General features: G+C 41.4%; 1 protein-coding gene across 1 annotated transcript in view; it reads right to left on the reverse strand.

Annotated features, from left to right (window-relative positions):
- Positions 1-6,035: 6,035 nt before the first annotated feature.
- The window catches only part of GSDMC (gasdermin C), a 41,647-nt gene continuing 31,326 nt past the window's right edge, over positions 6,036-16,356 (reverse strand). Inside the window, exons 7-14 of the mRNA XM_002819427.3 lie at positions 10,528-10,650; positions 9,937-9,978; positions 9,694-9,723; positions 9,375-9,401; positions 8,269-8,408; positions 7,829-7,958; positions 7,292-7,365; positions 6,036-6,580 (exon numbers count right to left, since the gene is read on the reverse strand). Of these exons, the coding sequence (XP_002819473.2) occupies positions 6,341-6,580; positions 7,292-7,365; positions 7,829-7,958; positions 8,269-8,408; positions 9,375-9,401; positions 9,694-9,723; positions 9,937-9,978; positions 10,528-10,650 (806 nt within the window). The 3' untranslated portion in view covers positions 6,036-6,340. The remainder of the gene's footprint in view (positions 6,581-7,291; positions 7,366-7,828; positions 7,959-8,268; positions 8,409-9,374; positions 9,402-9,693; positions 9,724-9,936; positions 9,979-10,527; positions 10,651-16,356) is intronic.

Genomic DNA, 16,356 nt, shown 5'->3' on the forward strand with positions numbered 1-16,356 from the left:
AACTTTGGGAAGGTGACAATATTCTGTATTTTGATTGTTGTGGTGGTTACATACTTGTATGCATTTGTTAAAACTACTAGAATTTTTAAGGGTGAATTTTACATTATGCCAATTATGGTCTATGAAAAAGGAAACCTTCTCTGACACCCCCATACCAGAGGTGCTCCCTTATTTGTGTGCTGTCACACTATTATGCCATTTGTCCCTCGTGTTGAAATAACAATATTTTAGATATAATACAATAATGCCACTATGAGCATTAATTTTACTGGTTTCATGTTTACTTTTTTAATGCAGCTGCTGGGAAAGTTATGATTACATATGTGGCTGCACTATATTTCCATTGGACAGTTTTGCCTTAGCACCTGCCTAAATTGGTAGGAGAAGAAACCCTTAGACCTTTAACCCTCACCAGTTAGAAAAAGAAATAGTTTGGCTATATTCTTTTCAAATCCATCCTTTGGTTTTCCCACTATAAGTTCTATGCTGAGCTAGACTCAATATAGATGTCTAACTTTTCCTCATCCTTTTCCATTCAGTAGAAAATCAGCAGATCATCTTCCCCTCCCAGCTGATGCGTGCTTCCCTTTCTGTGTCCATTCACCTTGGGAAAGTTTCTCCACACCTGAACAACATGCCTGTAAGTCAGTCACGTACTTAGACAACAAGGAACCTGAACTGCAAAGCTTCCTCCAAAGGACACCCCTTCATATAGTACAGGCTCAACAAAGCCAATGTTTATTTTTGTCTTTTGGAAACACTTGTGTGATGTGAGCCAATTCCTCTAATAACTCTCCTCATGTATACATGGTTCTGTCTTTCTGGAGAACCCTAACTTGATATTTCTATTATTCTCACTTTTTTTCCCATTCTCTGGAGAACAATGGGCTCAATCAACGTATGTCAGCATGGGACAGCAAGGAAGCCAGACGTCAGCTTCAGGAGGAGGGACAAATCCAAGGGCCAGGACCCTGGGAAGCACCTCTGAACTGCCTGGCTGTGGGAGTCTGGACATCTGTACAAGCAGAATTAATGTTTTTAACACCTCCTTTCTGTCAAGCACCTTGCATATATTATATAATCCAATCTTACAACAATATTCTAAAGATAAAGCAAAAGGACAAAAAAAATCTTGCCCCAAACCCATTCCCTTTCCATTTACTCCTTGTGGGCTTACAGGAATAAGTGAAGTGCCTGAGGAGGAGAAACTGTGTTAACAGGATTGCCACACCTGTAACTTCTGAGTAGCATCCCAGAACTGACACACAAAATAGTCACACTCCTTTCCATTGACAGTATTCACAACGCATTTATTTTACTTTTGCCTTCTCTAATATTCATAAAAATCCCATGCCCTTCTTTCTCAATCTTAGGAATCTGATATGCAGCCCATTGAGAACATAGCTTAGAGCTGTACTTGCTGCATATCACCACCAGACAAGATTTACCAAAATGGACTTTTACTTCCTATCATTTACATTGTAAAAACTACAGAATTGAAATATAAAATCTTAATTACATATGCCACTCCTCCGTACACCAACATGCTGAGGGTCCTGCTTCAGGTGAGGTTCCTTGATTGATGATATTCTGTATACCTTGATGTGCCAAGAGGGTGAGCTGTCCCTGAGGACATGAGAGTTTCACATTTATGTTCATTTGCTTCACCATAGTAACTGATATGGTTTGGCTGTGTCCCCAGCCAAATCTTATCTTGAATTGTAGCTCCTATAATTCCCAAGTGTTTTGGGAGGTACTGGGTGGGAGATAATTGAATCACGGGGGCAGTTTCTCCCATACTGCTCTCGTGGTAGTGAATAAGTCTCACGAGATCTGATGGTTTTGTAAGGGGTTTCCGTTTTAATTTGGTTGTCATCCCCTCTTTGCCTGCCTCTTTTTTCTTTATACATTACCCAGTCTCGGGTATGTCTTTATCAGCAGCATGAAACTGGACTAATACAGTGACCATTTTACTATTTATATGCATGCCATAATATCATGTCATATATCTTAAATATATGCAATAAAAGATATTTTTTAAAGAAACAAATTTCACATATCAGAACCTCCTAGACCTCACCCTATGCAACTCTACCTTTTGCTGATTCTGATTTATATCCTTTTGCTATAATAAAATGTAAATGCATGTATGACACTTTCGATGAGTTCTGTGAGTTGTGTCAGTGAATTATTACACCTGAAGGTATAGTGAGAAACCCCAAGTTTGTAGCCAGCTGGTCAAAAGTGAAGATGTCCTGGGAACCCCCAAATTTGCAGCTGGTGTCTGAGGTGAGGGCAGTGCCCTGCATCCGTGAAATTCAGCCTGACTCCATGTAGTTAGTGTCAGAAGTCATTTTTCTGATCTCACAAAAGTGGTATTGGCTACTGACCTGGACTCACTGAAACATGTGTTTTGGGAGAGAAAGAATGAAAGGGTGAGAGATAAATACTCATTGATTCCTGAATGGCTACCTGGTCCCTAGTGACCTGTGATATAAAATTGCAGCTGTGCAGTGATCAGTTATGACATAAGTTGAGGATCTCTGTTTTCTAATTGCTAACTCTTATCTTAATTGGTAAGATTTAAGCAATGGAATTTTTCTTTCTTTTTTTTTTTTTTTTTTTGAGACGGAGTCTGGCTCTGTCACCCAGGCTGGAGTACAGTGGCACGATCTTGGCTCCCTGCAGCCTCCACGTCCCGGGTTCAAGCAATTCTCCTACCTCAGCCTCCAGAGTAGCTGGGACTACTACAGGGGCACACCACCACTTCTGGCTAATTTTTGTAGTTTTAGTAGAGAGAGTTTCACCACGTTGGCCAGGCTGGTCTCAAACTCCTGACCTCAAGTGATTCACCCGCCTTGGCCTCCCAAAGCGCTGGGATTACAGACATGAGCCACTGAGCTGGGCCAGCAGTGGAATTTAGAAAAGAGATATCCAACTCCTAAGGAAGTTGGCTCATTGTAATGCATCAGGAAATGCAAAGTAACAAGAAAGAGCAAAACATACAATTCTTTGCTTATTGTGATCCATGGTAGCTAAAATCAAAGAAATAGACAAGCCAAGCTTAGATTCTGGCTGGCCTGACTACAGCCTGAGGACTCAGGATCATCATGGAAAGGATGTGTTGGGGCAGATCCTGATCCTGGATCAAGTTCATATCCTGGCCCACCGGAGATATAGCCACCAGCCTCAAAGCCATTTCCAAAGGGAAAGGTTATGCTGAAACTTGGACAGTGAAGAAGACTGGTGTAGTTCCTAAGAGAATGGGGAAAAATGAAGAGGGTGAAATAAAAAAGAAAGAGAAAGGATGTCAGGGATCTCATCCCAGCAGGGTGGAAATCTTTAAATGCCTATAAAGAAATGGAGTGAATAAAGCAGATGTTCATGGGCCAAAAAAAGCTCTTAATGCAGCACTCTTAGGATTTGGGACGGGAGCCCCTGCTGTTCCTCTAATAATGAAGGGTCTGCTTCATTCACCCTAGTTTGATGGAATTAAGAAATCTGACCTCAGATCACCTGTCATGATGATCCCACAATCTAATCAGTACAAGGATTGACAAAAGGACCTGAGTTCCTTGAATGAATTCAGGTAGTTGGTGTCAGAAGTCATTTCCAAAAGGGCAAAATCCCTTGATGAGGTGAGGGAACTCAGGTACAGAGAATGTTTAAAATCGTAGAAGGTGAGAGAGAGGCCGGGGCAATCATCCAAGACTGCCCAGACCCCCAGGTGAGCCCTACTGCCGTTCTACATGCCATGACCTTAAGCACTGGAAAACACAGGTTTCAATCCATAGTTTGCAGAGGAACAGAAACCATCTCATTTAATTGATAAAAGAGTTGAGAAAAACTTATTTACCCTATTGTCTTTGTGCAAATAGAGTTTGGACAGAGCTGCCCATGCTGAGGATAAGCATTATAGGGGGAGGAGAATGTGGGAAGTGACAGAGATTCCATACAAACACACTACAGGAAAAGAAGAGAGTGGAGGAATCAATTCAGGCAGAAAACATAGCTCAAGAAAAAGAACTGTTTTATTCCATGGAAGAATTTAAGAGAAATACTTTAATAAGGTAAAAACCTCAAAGCTGCAAAGATACAACAACAGAAATATGTGAAAAGAGAGATTGTAAAGCTAAGGAAATGAACTGAAGGTCACAACACAGTATCTGAACTGATGAATTGGAAAGTAATTATAGTTGAAAGTTGAGTTATAGACATAGAGGAAAGAGCTGCCGTGATCTCAGAGAATGCAGATGAACAAAAATCAAAGATGCAAGAATTAGACAAGATAATGTATGGAGAATCCTAAAGGACAATTGGTATCTGTGAGGTAGGGAACCTAACAAATAGAATATAAAAGATATTTAATTATTATAAGAGGAAATTTTCCTGAAAGGAAAGAAATGAATCTGTAGCTCCCAGGAAAAGTGACATAGAGTGACTGAGACACAGGTATTGCCTGGTTAAAGTGCTTAACTTCAAGGATGAAGAAAGAATTCTTCAGGCATACATTTAGATGTATATGCAAAGAGTTTGGGAAAATTTGATTAGCCTTGTTCTTCTTCAAAGCATCAATAAGTCAATGGGAGACCTTTGCATGGCTACAAAAGACTGAGGGCAAGAAGGTGTTACCTGTTACCTAAAAATATAATCTCTCTCCAAGGAGTTCTTCAAGAATAAAGGCAAGAGGCAAAGTTTCTCAAATATGAAGGGACTTGGGGAGTGAAGCACTACTGAAAAAATTATTTGATCACAGCCATTCAAGGAATAAAATAAAATGACTGGTATTTACCAATGAATAAATTTAAACAGACTGGGAATGGTGGCTCACACCTGTAATCCCAGCACTTGGGAGGCCGAAGCAGGCAGATCACTTGAGGCCAGGAGTTCAAGACCATCCTGGCCAACATGGTGAAACCCTGTCTGTACAAAAAAAAAATACAAAAATTAGCTGAGTGTGGTGGTGCATGCCTGTAATCCCAGCTATTCAGGAAGATGAGGCACAAGAATCACTTGAACCTGGGAGACGGAGGTTGCAGTGAGCCGAGATCGTGCCACTGCATTCCAGCCTGAGTGACAGAGCAAGACTCTGTCTCAAAAAAAAAAATTAATAAAGAATTAACACTAAACAGCCATGAGGAATACGGTTACACTCCTTGGCAATTTACAAATAATAAAATAATTGGAGATAGGAGATGATAGAAGAGCAAGATGGGAGAAGAACTCATTTTCTTGCCTTTTTTAGCAGAAAAAAAGTAAACACTGTCTAAAAGTGAAGACACGATGTGAGCAATAGGGATTACTGGAATACACTAGAGTGAAGTGGTGATTAGTCACTTGATTACTATCATGTGGAAATGCCGGCCAAGGTGATTCTGATGAGACATCATATTTAAAATCTTGGTTGATGATTCTAGATGACAGGGAGCCTCTAAAGGATTTTAGGCAGAGGAGTGACATACAAAGGTTGCATTTTTAAATTATTCCCCATGCCTGCTGTGATATGAGCCTCCAGGATTCAAGGAAAATTTGAAGAGAACAAGATGGTGGCAGGACAACCAGCTGGGAGCACCAGACCAGCTGTCCAGGTGAGAAGAGGAGGGCTATGGTGAGTCAGCTGGACTGTGTTGATAGGGGATTAAGGAGAGAGAGGAGTCAAGGTGGACTCCCAAGTTTCAGCTTAGGAGGCGAGGTGACATTAGCAAATGACACAGAGAGCACAGAATGAGACAGATACATGACCAAGAAAATGTGACAAAATGTTAATAATTGAGGAATATGCACATACACACACACACACATGTGGGGGCTAACATTTAATGTGAAACAATTTCAGACTCACAAAATGTTTCAAGGAAAAAAAAAAACCTCTTCTATATCCTTCACCCATATTCCCCAATTACTAATACTTTATCACATTTACTTGGTCACGTATCTGTCTATCATCAAGTCAACTCACTTTTTGTTGCATTTCAATGTAAGTTACCGTTATCGGTACACTTCACCCAAAACAATTCAAAATGCACACCATTAACTAGAGTCAGTATTTGTTTTTATTATTTTGAAGTAAAAATTATACATAGTGAAATGCTTACGTCTTTAACATACTATTTGAGGAGTTTTGACAAATATATAAACTCTTGTCAGTATATAAACTCTTGTCAATATATAGAGTATTGCACCACCCCAAAACATTTCCTAAAGTCTCTACCCATTACTGTCTCTACTCCACCTGGAAATGCAGAGAGGCACAGCCCTATCTCTCACACCCATAAGGACACTCACAGCATAGACTGGGCAAGGGCCAGCATCTCTGGACTGACTGCCCATCAGGGAGGGCTTAGGCCTCAGCCAGCTGCTGCAGCAATGAGAGAGTCCCATAGAGGGCAGACAGGGGCATCTTAGCTTCTACATCCCAGGTTGACCTGGGGTTATCCAGCTCCATCCTAAGGCCACACTCCTCCAGCAGGCCATAGGTGATGGCCAAACCCTCACTCTGGAGTGGGGCGAGGAGCTCAGGTTTGAGGGTGAAGGGAATGCTCCAGGGGTATCTGAAGTTCGGCTCCAGGATGCTCCTTACCTAGAAGAAAGATGATCAAGTTCTACAGACCAGCCTTTAAGATCAGGAAGAGAAGGCTTCTGCCCCAGCATCCAGGGGCCATGCAGGATAATAAAAGGAGCAAGATCTTTGGGATCCAGAGGACCAGGAGTAACATGCTGGTCATACCCTATGATCTGCAGATCAAGTTATAGGAAATTAGGGAGCATTGGTTCCACATCTACGAAATGGTGAAAATAAAACTCCCCTTGTAAAAGAGTGGTGTTTTTATTTCTAAAAGTATATGCACATATGTATGTATATAGTATATGCATGTAAAGGTATGTATTTATATATACATATACTTGGAGAGAGAAAAACAGAAAAAACAGCAAATCATAACAGTATAACAAGAGCAGGAGTAATTAGCAAATGGTAACAGTGTGACTAGAGCAGGAATATTATATCCCCTTAGACCTCAAAGTCCTGTGCTCCTATATGGCTATTTTAGACCTGCTGGGGAATGCTGCAGGGATTGCCATGGAAACTAAGACCCTCCTGAGGGAGGCTTATACCCACTGGACCAGGTCTCCAGAAGGACACTGCAGCTAAGGATTCCCCAGTGGCCACCCTGTGATCTGGACTCCCCTCCCAGCATAAACCTGTATCATCTCTCTTTCCTCAGAATCATTCTTCTTATCTCTGGTTCCCTCACCCTCTTCCCTGAACTTCTGGCCCCTGGGAAGTTCTCACCAGCTCCTGTTGCTGAAGCAGGATCCTCTTCTCCACGGAACGGGCCAGCAAATCATGTTGGAAGTCACTCAGCACTGAGGGTGGGGGACATGTGGGGAAAGACAGTAGTGAAGAATCCAGATTTTTACTCCCACCATAAAGCAGGAGATCCCCTGAGAGAATAACTCCAAGGCAGAGGAATAAAACGCATTAGACTTGAAGGTCAAGCTCCCTGCCCTGGGAAGCCCTTCAGAATGGTCTCCAGGATGCTAAATAAGAGGGACCAGAGGATGGGATTCAGGGGCTGAAAGCTGGAATCACCCACCTCCAATGATCTGTGGATGAACATAAACTGGTGACTTCCTAGGCCTTAAACTCATTCTGTATCATATGACAAGTTATCACAGTGAGCCCTCTGACCTTGGAGAGAGCTGTGATATAAGGACAAAAGATCATGGCATTCAAAGGGCTTTGGAGACATGGCATCTAACACAGTTTTTTGGGGGCCCTGGGGACCAACCTTATGATTCTCCCATTCTTCCCTTAAATTACTCTTACCCATTATGGCTTCAAGGAGATAAAGAATGGGGTCCTTTGCGTTAAACCATGCATGGTTTGAATCCTGTTGAAGTTTCTTTAGGATGGCACCACCAGGGCCATCCAAATGACCTGAGCTGTCCAATTCCAGCTATACAAGACAGGTATTATTGTTAATAATAATACTAATAACAGTAACGTTATATAATTTGTGTGTGTCTACTGGTGATAACCAAGGGGTAGGGGTGAGGGCTCTCTACCTCCCCCAGGGGATTCCAAGCAGCCTCAGTAGTGGGGGCAGCACTTCTTGGCCCATTGTGCCTGGTGCCAGAGTCCCCAGTCTTTCTCATTCCCCTGGCATCTTGCTTATTCTTCCTCCTCCATGTAACTTGGGAGTCATATCTCCTAACCAATCCCATTTACAGCTTTTACCAGACCTATGCAGCTGTGGAGCCCCTCACCATGTTCATCAGGTCCTGTAGAGCCCCTCTGTCTCTGAGCATGGCCAGGATACTATAGAACACGACATCCTGAACATCCTTTGAGAGCTGAGCCAGTGTCTTTATTTTCTGGAAAACCTCCTCTTGTAGATGCTTGAAATCTGCTCTCAGGCATCAACGCCGACCAGAAAGTGGGGACAAGTCTTTGATTAGGACATCCTTGGAATGACAGCCTGTTTGCACGAATATGAACCAAACTCCTCTATCCCTTTCAGCTGCTAACCAAAATTGTCTCTGCTAATGGCATGCTTGAGTTTTGTGGATAGAGCTGTCATAAGAAGCTAAAAAGATGGACAATCCAGTGTTCTGAAAAGAGGAAATAGGGTACTGGGAGCAGAGATCGAGATTCTGAAAAGACATCATTACAAATGGAAGAGAATGACAAAGTGGTCATTTCTAGGACATGTCAGGAATACTGTAAAATCTAGCATTGGGCTTTAGAGGCAAAAAACTTAGGTGCTCTGGAATCAGTTTCCATATTGGTTAAATGGGATGTTATGAGGAGTAAAAGAGTTTATGTAGGCCAAGCATGATTGCTCACACCTGTAATCCCAGCACTTCGGGAGGCTGACATGGGGGGATTGCTTCAGGCCAGGAATTCAAGACCAGCCTGGTCAACATAGTGAGACCCCATCTCAAAAAAACAAGAGAGAGAGAGAGTTTATGTACATAAGGCACTTGGCACATATAAGCTACCCTTATTGTCATGCAATTTTGCCAGTATCCTCAATGTTTATGAAGAATTAAGGGGTGGATGTTGGGGGCCCTCTGTCTCTCCCAGGAGACATCTGGCGCCCTCAGGGTGATCTGCTTGGGATGCGAGATCACTGGATTGGAAGCTCCAAAGAGGCAAGAATTTGTCTGCTTGGTTCACAGCCATAACTTTCAGGTTCAGAATAATTCTTGTCGTCCAATAAGTCCTCAATAAATGTTTGTTTGTTTCATGAGCAAAGTGCAAATTTGGAAGTGGACCTCAGTTTCTGACTTGCATAGAAACCACCAACTTAGGTGCTCAGACTTGCAGCTCCCACCCAGAAGCCCCAGGTTCCCCCTTAATAAATACTTACTTTGCCAGAAGCGTTCCTCTATTCTTCCTAGAAGGAGAATCAAGTCATCATCTTACTTCCTCACCCCCACAAATTTGCTTTTCAGATGTTTTGGAGGGTTCTGCTGTCCTACCACCTCCTCCCTCTTACTTAACTTCCTGCCTCCATCCCCATTCATCCCTCCATGTTCTCAGCCTTTCTGGACCCTTCCCATTCCATATGACCAAGGGCCAGGCCCTAGGGCAGTGGTGGCAAAGGCAAGGCAGGGGCAATCTGCCCTACTTACCCCATGTGTGCAGGATGGGATCCCCACCCCCACCTCCAGCAAACTCACACTCACCTACTGGGAGGATGCGAACTTGTTCGTATTCTAAAAAGAGAAATGAAATTCCTCACCAAAGAGGCTCAAAGACTAGATTTCTCCAACCTTCTGCCCTTCTTTCCCTGAACCCCTCTTCTCTATCTGTTCCTGCCCTTTTCCCAAGAGGGCAGACCCCAAGACCTTGGGGAATAGCACCAAAGGTGATCAGTGGTTTTTTGTTGTGCAGATTGTCCTAGAAGGGGAGGGCCAGATTCCACTCACTTGGCAAATGCCCACTCAAAAATTTCTGTGTCAGAAATAGCTCTGGAAAGAGAAAGAAAAGTATTTACTCACCAAACATTAATCTACCCCTACTTTTCCTCTTCTACTTCTTTCCCTCTTGGTCTCACCTCTAACTCCTCTATCCTCCCCTTATTTCTCACATGTACCATCAGTTCAGTTGAAAAACTTCCCCAGAGAGATGGATCCCCAGGCAGCCTCTTTCCCCAGTAGACTCACACCTATCCCAATGTTCAAAGGAGAAAGCCTGATTTCCCTGTGGCCCCAGGGGACAGTGGCTGGGTCAGAGGAAGGGGACAGTTGCAGGAAATGGAGGAGCCTGACCAGGGGAACGTTCTCTGTGGGTCTGTGTGGGCTAAGCCCAAGCAGGGCTCTTGTGGGAATCCAAAGGGGGTCAGGGATCAGCACTGCCTAAATTCTAGGCCAAAAAAAACTGCCAGAGGAGGATGAGCAAGATGGTGCAACAGAAGCCTACATGGTTCATACACCCACACAAACACCAAATTTTAACAACTATCTGCACAAAGCAAAGCACCATCATAGAAGCAAAAATCAGGTGAGCAATCACAGTACCTGGTTTTAACTTCATATCATTGGACGAGGCATTGAAGAGGGTTGGAGAGATGGTAGGAAATGATGGTAGCCACTCCTCACTCCTCGCAGCACAGTAGCCTACCATCTGGGAAATTTCGTACTCTTGGGAGAGAGGGAGAGCAGAGTGACTGGGTAACTTTACGTTGAACTCAGTACTGCCTTGTCATAGCAGAGAGCAGAGCCAGGCTGGGCTCAATCAGTGCCAGTGCATGAAGGGAGCATTTGAACAAGACCCACTCAAAGAGGAATTGCCCATTCCTTCTTTCAGAACTCAAGTTTCTTGGCAAGCCTCGCAAATGCCAGCCAAAGAGCTCTGGAGTCCTAGGTAAACTTAAAGGTCAGTCTAGGACAGAAGGACTGCAATGTTTAGGCAATTTCTAATGCTGAGCTAGGCTCAGAGCCAGAGGACTAGAGTGACATGTGACCTAAAGAGACACCAGCTGGGGTGACTAAAAAAAGATGCTTGCGCTACCCCACCCCCAATCTCAGGCAGTGCAGCTCACAGAAATGAAAGTGTCTCATTCCCTTTGTTTAAGTGGAAGAGAGTGAAGAGTACAGAGGATTCTGTCCCGCATCGTGGATACCATCTCAGCCACAGTAGGATAGGAGACTGGGTAGAGTTGTGAGGCCCCCATTCCAAGCCCTAGCTCCTGGACAACATCTCTAGACACCCCTGGGTGAAAAGGGGACCTACTGCCTTGAAGGGAAGAAAGAACACAGTCCTGGCAGAATTCATCATCTGCTGAATAAAGAACCATTGGGCCCTAAATAACCAGCAGCAGTACCCAGATGGTATGTAGTGGGCCTTGGGCTCTGAGATGTGCTAACTAAAGGTGTGACTCAGCATATTCCCAGCTGTGGTGGCTATGGTGAAAGACTCCTTCTGTTTGAGAAAAGCAGAGGGAAAGGTAAAGAGGAGGCTTTGCCTTGCATCTTAGGTACCAGTTCAGCCACAGTGGCGTAGTGCACCAAGCAGGCTCTTGGGGCCCTCATGACCAGGCCTAGGGTCTTCAACAGCAGTTCTGGACCTGCCCTGGGCCAGAGGAGAGCCCACTTTCCTAAAGGGTGAGACCCAGGCCAGACACCATTTACCACAAGCTGACTGATGGGCCCTTGGGCTGTCAGCAAACATATGCAGTGGCCTGGCAGAACCCCTCATGGGCCAGTGGTAATAGTGGCCACAGAGAGAGCTCCTCTACTTGTGAAAAGGGGAGGGAAGAGTGGGAAAAACTTTGTCTTGTGATTTGAGTGACAGCTTAGCAGCAGTAGAGTAGAACATAAGGTAAATTTATAAGATATTTTACTTCAATCCCTAGCTCCCAAACAGCATCTCTGTACCCACCCAGGCCCTAGGAAAACTCACTGCTCTGAAGGGAAGTGAAAAAACCTCACTGGCTTTGTCACCTGCTGATTGTAGAGCCCTAGGGCCTTCAGTGAACACAGGTAGTAGCCAAGTAGTGGTTACAGCAGGCCTTGGGTGAGACCCAGTGCTGTGCTGGCTTCAGGTCTAACCCAGTGCAGTGCCAGTGGTGGTGGCCACAGGGGTGCTTGCATCACCACACTCCCAATTTCAGGTGGCTCAGTACAGAGAGAGAGAGAGACCCCATTTGTTTGGTAGAAAGTAAGGGGAAAAAACAAGAGTCTCTGCCTGGAAATCCAGGTAATTTTTCTGGATCTTATGCAAGACCACCAAAGCAGAACCTCTATGAGTCTGCAACAACCACAGAGATAACAAACAGGAAGACCAAGTCCCTTTGAATACCTGGAAAGCCTTCTCAAGGACAGGCACAAACAAGCCCAGACTGAGAAGACTACAATAAATACCTAACTCATCAATGCCTAGATACCAAAAAAACATCTACAAGAATCAGGATCATCCAGGAAAACATGACCTCACCAATGAACTAAACAAGGCACCAGGGATAAATCCTGGAAGAAAAAGAGACATGTGACCTTTCAGATAAAGAATTCAGAATAGTATTTTGAAGAAACTCAAAGGAATTCAAGATAACTTGAGAAGAAATTCAGAATTCTATCAGGTACATTTTAAAAAGACATTGAAATAATTAAAAAGAATTAAGCCGAAATTCTGGAGTTGAAAAATGCAATTGACATACTGAAGAATGCCTGAGAGTCACTTAATAATAGACTCGATCAAGCATAAAGAAGTATTAGTGAGCTTGAAGACAGCCTATTTGAAAATATACAGTCAGAGGAACCAAAACAAAAAAGAATAAAAAACAATGAAGCACACACATATGATCTAGAAAATTGCCTCAGAAAGACAAATCTAAAAGTTGTTGACCTTAAAGAGGACACAGAGAAAGAGATAGGGTAAGAAAGTTTATCCAAAGGAATAATATTAAAGAATTTCCCAAACCTATAGAAAGATATCAACATTCAAGTACAAGTAAGTTATAGAACACCACGCAGATTTAACCCAAAGCAGACTACCTCAAGGTGTCTCATAATCAAACTCTCAAAGATCAAGGATAAAGAAAGGATCTTAAAGCGGCAAGGAAAAAGAAACAAATAGCATACAATGGAGTTGCAATATGTCTGGCAGCAGACTTTTCACTGGAACCCTTACAGGCCAGGAGAGAATGGCATGACATATTTAAATTGCTGAAGAAAAAAACCTTTTATCCTAGAAGAGTATAACTGGCAAAAATATCCTCCAAGGATGAAGGAGAAATAAAGACATCTCCAGACAAACAAAAGCTGAGTAATTTCATCAACACCAGACCTGTCTTATAAGAAATATTAAAGGGAGTTCTTCAGTCTGAAAGAAAAGGACATTAATGAGCAAGAAGAAATCATCTAAAGATACAAAACTCACTGGTAATAGGAAGCACATGGAAAAACATAAACATTATAACACTATAATTATGGCATGTAAACTACTCTTAAGCAGAAAGACTAAATGATGAATCAATCAAAAATAACTACAACAACTTTTCAAGATATGGTACAATAAGACATAACGACAAACAACAAGAAGTTAGAAAGTGGGAAGGTAAAGTGTAGAGTTTTTACTTTATTAGGTTTCTTTTTGCTTATTAGTTCATTTGTTTATGCAATCAATGTTAAGTTCTCATCAGTTTAAAATAATGGGTTATGAGACAGTATTTGCAAGTCTTACAGTAACTTCAAATCAAAAAACTTACAATGGATACAGAAAACAAAAAGCAAAAAAAAAACACCATCAGAGAAAATCACCTTCACTAAAAGGAAGGCAAAAAGGAAGAAAAGAAGGACGGCCAGAAAACAATAACAAAATGGCAGGATTAAATCCCTATTTATCAACAATAACATTAATTGTAAATGGGCTAAACTCATCAATCAAAAGATGAAGACTGGCTGAATGGATTAAAAAAAAAAAGATTCCATGATCTGTTACCTACAAGAAACACACTTCACCTATAAAGATACACATAGATTGAAAATAAAGGGATGGAAAAAGATATTCCATGCTAATAGAAACCAAAAAAAAAAAAAGCAGAAATAGCTATACTTACATCAGACAAAATAGATTTCAAGACAAAAACTGTAAGGAGAGACAAAAAAGGTTATTATATAAAGATAAGGGGGTCAATCTAACAACAGGATATAATGATGGTAAATATATATGCACTCAACACTGGAGTACCCAGATATATAAAGCAAATATTATTAGAGCTAAAGAGAGAGATATTATTAGAGCTAAAGAGAGAGAGAGATAAAGAGAGATTATTAGAGCTAAAGAGACAGTAATAGGTGGAGACCTCAACACCCTACTTTCAACACTGAACAGATCTCGCAGAAAGAAACTCAAGAAAGAAGCATGAGACTTATTCTGCACCATAGAGCAAATAGACCTAATAGATACTTACAGAACATTTCATCTAAAGGCTGCAGAATACACATTTTTTTCTCCTTAGCACATGGATCATTCTCAATGATACACCATATGTTAGGTTATAAAATAAGCGTTAAAACATTCCAAAATATTGAAATAATATCAGCCATCTTCTCTGACCACAATGGAATAAAACTAGAAATCAACAATAAGAGGAATTTTGGAAACAATACAAATACAGGGAAATTAAACAATATGCTCCTGAATGACCAGTGGGTCAAGGAAAACATTAATAAGGAAATTGAAACATTTCTTGAAACAAATGAGAATGGAAACACAACATACCAAAAGCTGTGGGACAAAGCAAAGCAGTACAAGGATGCATATTTATAGCTATAAGTGCCTACATCAAAAAAGAAGAAAAACTTCATAAAAAACTACCTAATGATGCTTCTTAAAGAAATAGAAAAGCAAGATCAAACCAAACCCACAATTAGAAAAAAAGAAATAATAAAGATCAGAGTAGAAATAAATGAAATTAAAGTGAAGAAAACAATACAAAAGATCAATGAAACAAAAAGATTAATGAAACAAAAAGTTAGCTTTTTGAAAAGATATACAAAACTGACAAAACTTTAGCCAGAACAATAAAAAAAAAATGGAGAGGACGCAAATAAATAAAACCAGAGATGAAAACGGAGACATTACAACTGATATAGCAGAAATTTAAAGGATCATTAGTGGCTACTATGAACAACCATATGCCAATAAATTGGAAAATCTAGAGAAAAATGATACATTCCTAGACATAGAGAACCTACCAAGATTAAACCATGAAGAAATTTAAAACCTGAACAGATCAGTAATGAGTAATGAGATAGAAGCCATAATAAAAAGTCTCCCAGTAAAGAAAAGCCCAGGACCTGATGGATTCACTGCTGAATTCTACCAAACACTTAAAGCAAAATATGAATACTAGTCCTACTCAAACTATTCCAAAAAATAGAAGAGAGAATACTTCAAAACTCATTCTATGAGGCCAGTATTACCCAGATACCAAAACTAAATTAAGATACATCAAAAAAAAAGAAAAAAAACCCTATAGGCAATATCTCTGATAAATATTGATGCAAAAATCTTCAATAAAATACTAGCAAACTGAATTCAATGAAACATTAACAAGGTCATTTACAGCCAGGTGTCATGACTCACACCTGTAATCCCAGCACTTTGGGAGGCCAAGGTGGCTAGATTACTTGAGCTCAGGAGTTTGTGACCAGCCTGGGCAACATGGTGAGACCATGTCTCTACAAAAAAAATATGAAAATTAGCCAGGCATGGTGACACATGCCTGTAGTCCTAGCTACTTGGGGGCTGAGGTGGGAGGATCATTTGAGTATGTGAGGCAGAGGTTGCAGTGAGCCATGTTCACGCCACTACCACTACAGCCTGAGCAACAAAGTAAAACCCTTGTCTCAAAAAAAGAAAAGAAAAGAATTCATTATGAGCAAGTAAGATTTATCCCAGGGATGCAACATACACAAATCAATCAATGTGATACATTATATCAACAGAATGAAGGACAAAAACCATATGATCATTTCAATTGATGCTAAAAAGGTATTTCATAAAGTTAAATATCCCTTCATGATAAAAACCCTTTAAAAACCAGGCATAGAAGAAAGATACCTCAACATGATAAAAGCCATATATGACAAAGCCACAGCTAGTTTCATACTGAGTGGGGAAAAATTGAAAGCCTTTCATCTTAGATCTGGAACATGACAAAGAGGTCCACATTCACTATTCCTATTTAGCATAGTGCTGGAAGTCTTAGCTAGAGCAATCAGACAAGAGAAAGAACTAAAGGGCATCCAAATTGGAAAGGAAGAAGTCAAATCATCCTTTTTCGCAGATGATACGATCTTATATTTGGAAAAACCTATAGGCTCCACTAAAAAAACTATTAG

This window comes from Pongo abelii, chromosome 7, assembly GCF_028885655.2.
Source record: "Pongo abelii isolate AG06213 chromosome 7, NHGRI_mPonAbe1-v2.0_pri, whole genome shotgun sequence".
Lineage (NCBI taxonomy): Eukaryota > Metazoa > Chordata > Mammalia > Primates > Hominidae > Pongo > Pongo abelii.